The sequence below is a fragment of the Trachemys scripta genome, chromosome 1 (assembly GCF_013100865.1).
Source record: "Trachemys scripta elegans isolate TJP31775 chromosome 1, CAS_Tse_1.0, whole genome shotgun sequence".
Taxonomy (NCBI): domain Eukaryota; kingdom Metazoa; phylum Chordata; order Testudines; family Emydidae; genus Trachemys; species Trachemys scripta.
Genome location: NC_048298.1, coordinates 337306021 through 337312007, shown reverse-complemented (window position 1 = coordinate 337312007; position 5987 = coordinate 337306021). Strand labels below are relative to the sequence as shown.

General features: G+C 60.9%; 1 protein-coding gene across 1 annotated transcript; it reads left to right on the top strand.

Moving 5' to 3' along the window:
* The first annotated feature begins 554 nt into the window (after positions 1-554).
* Positions 555-4609, top strand: IL18BP (interleukin 18 binding protein). Its single transcript, XM_034780575.1, has 5 exons — positions 555-707; positions 2054-2122; positions 2996-3061; positions 3742-3871; positions 4381-4609. The coding sequence occupies exons 1-5, from the start codon at positions 677-679 to the stop codon at positions 4607-4609; spliced, it is 525 nt and encodes a 174-aa protein (XP_034636466.1). The 5' UTR covers positions 555-676.
* The last annotated feature ends 1378 nt before the right edge of the window (positions 4610-5987 follow it).

Below are 5987 nucleotides of genomic sequence, written 5' to 3'. Positions count from 1 at the left end.
GGTGTAAAATCAGTAGCCCTGACTATGAAATGAACAGACACAGGGGCCTGACTGGAAAGCCACTGTTGTATTTCACCCATTAAAAGCCCTTCTCTTGGGGAGGTTTGCAGGAGGGGGAGGGGCTTAGCAGGTGGATGGGTCTCGGAAAGATGAGGGGTATCAGCAGCTGGGTGAGTGGGTCTCAGGGGGGCAGGGGGCTTCAGCAGCCAGGGGGGTTGTAGGGCAGTGGTTGGGGGGAACAGCAGTCAGGGCAGTGGGTCTTGGGATTTGGGGGGCAGCAGCTGGGGAGGGGTCCTCAGGACGGGGGGGGTCAGCAGCCAGGGGGGTGGGTCTCAGGGAAGTGTGTGTGGGGGGGTGTCAGCAGCTAGGGAGGGTGGGTCTCGGGGCAGTGGGGGGTTTCAGGAGATGGGGGGGTGGGTCTCAAGGAGCCGTGGGGTGGTCAGCTATGGGGCCATTAGGTCCGTGGGGGGGGGGGGCTGGGTGTCCTACCGCTGTGTGGGGATTGTGTCAAAGGTGATCAGAGAACTCCCACACACACGCCATGTGTGACACACAACCCCCCCACACACACACATCCCCGCTCTAGGAGTGGCTGGGGACTTCCCCCTGCTGAGCGACCCACAGGATAAATACTTCCTCCCCGAGCGGCTCCGGGCAGACAGCCCAGCCTGACAGGATGGACCCAGCCGCAGCCCGCAGACGTCTAGGTAAGGAGCAGCTGCTCGCACTGGGGGCATGGGTGGGTGGATGGGGGGGAGGCACCTGGTATGTTTCCTTTCAAGGCAGCTTTTTTGTCAGCCTGCCCCAAAAAGGCTGATTTGCTGGGGGCTCCATTCTTGGGATCCCCCCCCCAACATGAGATGTTGATGTGGGGGGGGTCCCCAGAGCAGAGCCCCCCCCCACAAAAAAAAAAAACCTTAGTGGCTCTAACACGGGCTGGTGACTTTCTGTCTCGTTGCCAGGCGGGCTGGGACGGGCGCTTTTGCGGTTGGCCTGGGGAGCTGGTGGGTCAGTTCCAGCCGGCACTGCCTGGCTTTAGCCTTTGCCACGGTGCTTAATTGCTCGTGGGGTCAGCACAGTGGTTGCACTCAGTGCTGCATGCCAGGGTCCCTGCCCCCCAGAGCTTCCAAGCAAAAGTGGGAGGGGAAACTAAGGCACCAATGGGCAGTGAGTGGGCAGAGGCGGGAATAGACCCCTGACTGCCAGCCCAGTGCTCTAGCCATGCTGCCTCTCCCATCCTGCTGTGCCTCAGTTTCCCTCTGTGTGAAATGGGGGATTATAGGTGGTCAGTGACTGTGCTCCAATGCGGGAGCTGGGGGCGGCAAGGAAATCTTACGGTGCCAAACTCCTCTGAAAGGCAAGAGTGATGGGGCTGGGGGAAGTGTTCCTGGCCTCCTTGCTCCTGCAGTTTGGTTTGGGGGGGACAGGCTCGGCCGTGAGGCCTTTGAGGGGATCTCTCCATCCCCTGCCCTGCACGCAGCCCGAGCGTGAGGCCCAACAGCCGCGAAGGTGGGGGGGTATCGGGGCGGGGAGGCAGGTGGCTGCTTTGGTTGCATGGTCCAGAGCCTCCAAGGGGTTCAGGCGCCGAGCTGCCGTCGATTTCGGTCCTTTGAGGCTCTGTCCTGTGTCGCTCACCTGTGACTGGAGGGTAAGAGCCTGGGGCAGCCAGTAGGGGGCACAGTGCTGGGACGGAGCCTAGGGGGCGGGATGAGGCAGAGGAAAGGAGCAGCAGGGTGAATGCAAGGCTGGGGGCCGAGGGTATTTATGGTACCTGTTAGCAAGCTGAGCCCCAGCCACAGAGCATGGAGCCCCCTGTTGTATCATTACCCCATTGTACAGATGGGGAAACTGAGGCACAGTGAGGGGAAGGATCACAAAGCCAGGCAGTAGCAGAGGCAGGATGAGAACCCAGGCTGCCCCCCCATAGAAACGGGCTAATTCCCCCCTGCCTCTAGGTGGGGCGCTGTGGCTCGGAGCGCCCCGTGGGCAGGGGGGGGCTGCTCCTATTCCCCCCCACCACCCATGCTAATGCTGCCTTCTCTTGTGCTCCCAGGTGTGATGGGAGCTGTTCCCTGGCTCCCTCTAGTCCTCCTCTGCGGCTGCAGCCACTTCCAGAGCTCAGGTAAGGCGAGGGCGGATGGGCAGTGTAGGGTCCTTGTGCTCGTGAACATGTGGGACAAACAGCTCTGTCCCCATTCCGGTGTAGTGGGGTGGGGACAAACGGACGGTGTGAGCTCTCCGTGTGCTGCAACTCTGCCATGGTCCCCAGGCCCCTGCAAATGCTGCTTTCACTCACCCCCACCCCCCACCCCGAAGGGTGGTGCTTTTACTGGAGCTGTCTAACCTGTTTGACTTTTCCAGCACCTGGAGGCTAATCAAGACTATCCCTCCGTGAGCCACACATTACTGGGCCCGGGGGCGGGGGGGATGAGCTCTCTGGCCTGTGTCAGCTGGGGTGGGGAGGGGCAGGCTAGATGAGCAGAACTAGTGCCTTCTGGCCTTAAAACTCTATGAATTCCCATCTATAATCTCCTGCAGCAGTGAGTTCCACAGGTTAAAAAGTAACTGCTGTGCCAACACTCTAATGCGTGGGGGCTTGAGGGACCAGTTCATTGGCTTTAAAAGGAAGGGTTCAGCTCCCCCTCCACCCCTCTCCCCACCAAGTTGTGTCCATGTTGCTGTCCCCTGGCAACGTTCATCATTTCTGAGCTCTGTTTCTTGCTGTGAGGAGGGCTGGGATCCCAGCAACGTGTACGGCAGCCACCGGCCTGAGGCCTGGCTGGGAGCCTGGACTTGGAGGCTCTACTGCTGCCTCCGCCAGATTTAGTCATCACCACACAGCTTGTCACCTGACAGCTCCGTGCCTCAGTTTCCCCATGTGTAGCAAATGCTTTGTCCTCCTCTGTGTTGTTTGTGCACTGCCCAGGTGCCAGTCTGTGCCCCAGGGAGCCCCCCCCCCCCGCCACTGCCTTTCCCTAAACCCTTCTGCTTTCAGATGCGGCTTCCAGCCTTCGCCCAGAGATCATCAGCCCCCTGAAGCCCGTGAAAAGTCCCACCCTAGGTAATTGATGTTCTCTGTCCAGCTACGCACAGCGGGCACTGTGCGGGCGTGGGGGGGAATCAATCACAGCAGCTCGGGGTAGCCCACGTGGCCCTGCCGTCCCCCAGCTTTATTCAAGCCGCAGTGAGCTGGGGGCAGGGCGACGCCGGACACCAGCTCCCAGTCGTGCTCACTAGCCCCAGTGCAGTGCCAGCGAGGGGCTGGGGGCAGGTAGGGCCTGGGCCGAGCCCAACGTACACGGGGGGAGGCCAGCAGCCCTGACTCCCACTCGCACACCAGACACTCTGCACCTGTAGCAACTCCACGGGGCCCAGCCGAACGCAGGCCCTGCCAGACTAAAGGAGAGACCCTGGTTTGAGCAGCATGAGGGTGTCCAGGCACTGTGTGTCCAGGCCCCGGGGGGGCTCTGGGATCTCCGAGCAGGGCTGGCGTTCCCTCCAGGAGCGGGGCCCACCCCATGGGGATGCAGTTGCCCTGGTGATGTTCCCCCCAGCAGGGATATAGTTCCCATGGCGATGTACGCACTGGCAGGGATACAGTTCCCATGGCGATGTTCCCCTGGCAGGCAGGGCCGTTGTCCCACTGCCGCCAGGAGACCCCAGAGCCAGGCCCTGACGGGGACATGCCCTTGCCTTGGCCCCTGACGTCGCAGCTTCCTGGCGCTTTGCCTCCTTGTCCAGGGAAACGCTTCAGTGTCACCTGCCAGGCTCAGAGCTCCTTCCCGAGGATGACCCTCATCTACTGGCTGGCAAACGGCTCCTTCGTGGAGGACCGGTACCCGGACGGGGCAGTGAGCAAAGGGGACGTCGTGTGAGTAACTACCCCCTCCAGCTCCCAGCGTGGAGAGCCCGACAGCACAGGGAGAGCCGGCAGCGGGGCTGGCTCGGGGCCTGGCCCTGGCTCCAGACCCTTCCCCCAGGAGCTCACTCCTTTGGATCCAGGGCTCTGGCAGGGACAGGCTCTGAGCAGTGGTAGTTTGGGGAGGGAGAAGCTCGGGCCAAGGACTTGGGTCCCACCGCTGGAGCTAAAGGATCAGTTCGGCAGCGTCCGGGCTCGGGGGTTGCCCGTGAAGGTGCCCAGCGGCGCTGAGCCCCTGTGGTTCACAGCCAGGAGGGGGCTGCACAGCAGCTGAGAATCAGAGCCCTCGTGCAGTGCAGTGCCCATGGGCTTCACCCCCTCGCTCCCCTGCAGCTGTTTCTGGGGTGGGGGGAGGGTGACACCTAGCGGCTGTTTAGGCCCATGACAGCTCTCTGGGGCCCTTGCTGACACCCAGTCAAGCACTCCAGCCAGCTCATCGGCCCCTGCCTCTTCCCTCACAGAAGGGAGCTCCGGGGCCCCAAGGTCCTCCTGACCCGGGAGCTGCACTTCCGCTCCTTCTCCTGGAGGGACTGGAGCACCTCGTTCCTGTGCATGGTGAGGAACCCGGCCGGGCTCGAAAAGGTGCTTGTCCACTGGGACCCTGAACGGCCAGCACAGATCTTCGAGCCGCAGCAGGAGACAAGGCAGGATGTCCAGACCCCAGAGAGCACCCCTGCCATGGACCGGTGAGAGCCCTTAATGGCTATACGGAGGGGGGCATGGGCATGGGCCGACCACATTGCAAAGCCTCTGACAAGGTCACTCACCCAAGGCTCTTAAGCAAAGTAAGCGGTCATGGGAGAAGAGGGAAGGTCCCCTCACTTAGCGGGAACTGGTTAAAAGATAGGAAACAAAGGGTAGGAATAAAAGGTCAGGTATCAGAATGGAGAGAGGTCAATAGTGGTGTCCCCCAGGGGTCTCTACTGGGCCCAGTCCTTTTCAACATAGTCATAAATGATCTGGAAAAAGGGGTAAACAGCGAGGTGACAAAGTTTGCAGATGACACAAAACTACTCAAGATAGTTAAGTCCCAGGCAGACTGTGAAGAGCGACAAAGGGATCTCACAAAACTGGGTGACTGGGCAACAAAATGGCCGATGAAATTCAATGTGGATAAATGCAAAGTAATGCACATTGAAAAACATAATCCCAACTATACATATAAAATTATGGGGTCTAAATGAGCTGTTACCACTCAAGAAAGATCTTAGAGTCATTGGGGACAGTTCTCTGAAAACACCAGCAGTCAAACTAGGCTTACCATACGGCCATATTTTCCCGGACATGTCTGGCTATTTGGTTCTCAAATCGCCGTCCAGGAGAAATTTCCAAAAAGCCGAACATGTCCAGGAAAATAGGGAGGCACGGTCAGCCTAGAGTTCCCTGCAGGAGCTGCGTGTCTGGGATGCTCGCCCGGCCCCGGCCAAATGTGTAACCCGCTTCTCCCCGCTGTGCGAGGGGGCACTGCGGCCTTGATGGGCTGCGGCCGGCCAGGAAGTGATGTCATTCCTCTTCCGGCCCCACCCTGGGCAGGGGCGTGGCGCTGTGGGAGCGGGAGACATGTGGGCCGCCGCCTGGCCCTGGGCATGGGCCCTGTTGCGGTGTTGCTCCCCTGGCCCTGGGGGTCCTGCTGCTCTGCTGGCCTGGGCTGAGTCCTGCTGCTCCGCTCAGGCTGCCCCGTGTGCTGCTCCCCCGAGCGAGGGTGACCAGATGTCCCGCTTTTATAGGGACAGTCCCGATTTTGGGGTCTTTTTCTTATATAGGCTCCTATTACCCCCCAGCCCCCGTCCCAATTTTTCACACTTGCTGTCTGGTCACCGTACCCTGAGCTGCTCTCCCCGTGAGTACCTGCCCCCCTGCCCGCAGCCAGCCCTGCCACACCCCCTGCCCACAGCCAGACAGCCCCACACCACACCCTCTGCCCTGCCTCCAGCCAGCCCCACCCCTCCATCTCCAGCCAGCTCTGCACCCCCTGCCCTGCCTGCAGCCAGCCCCACACCCCATGCCCCTGTCTGCAGCCCGACCCACATCCACTGATGCCCTGCAGTTCCCAGGGTAGTAACGCTGC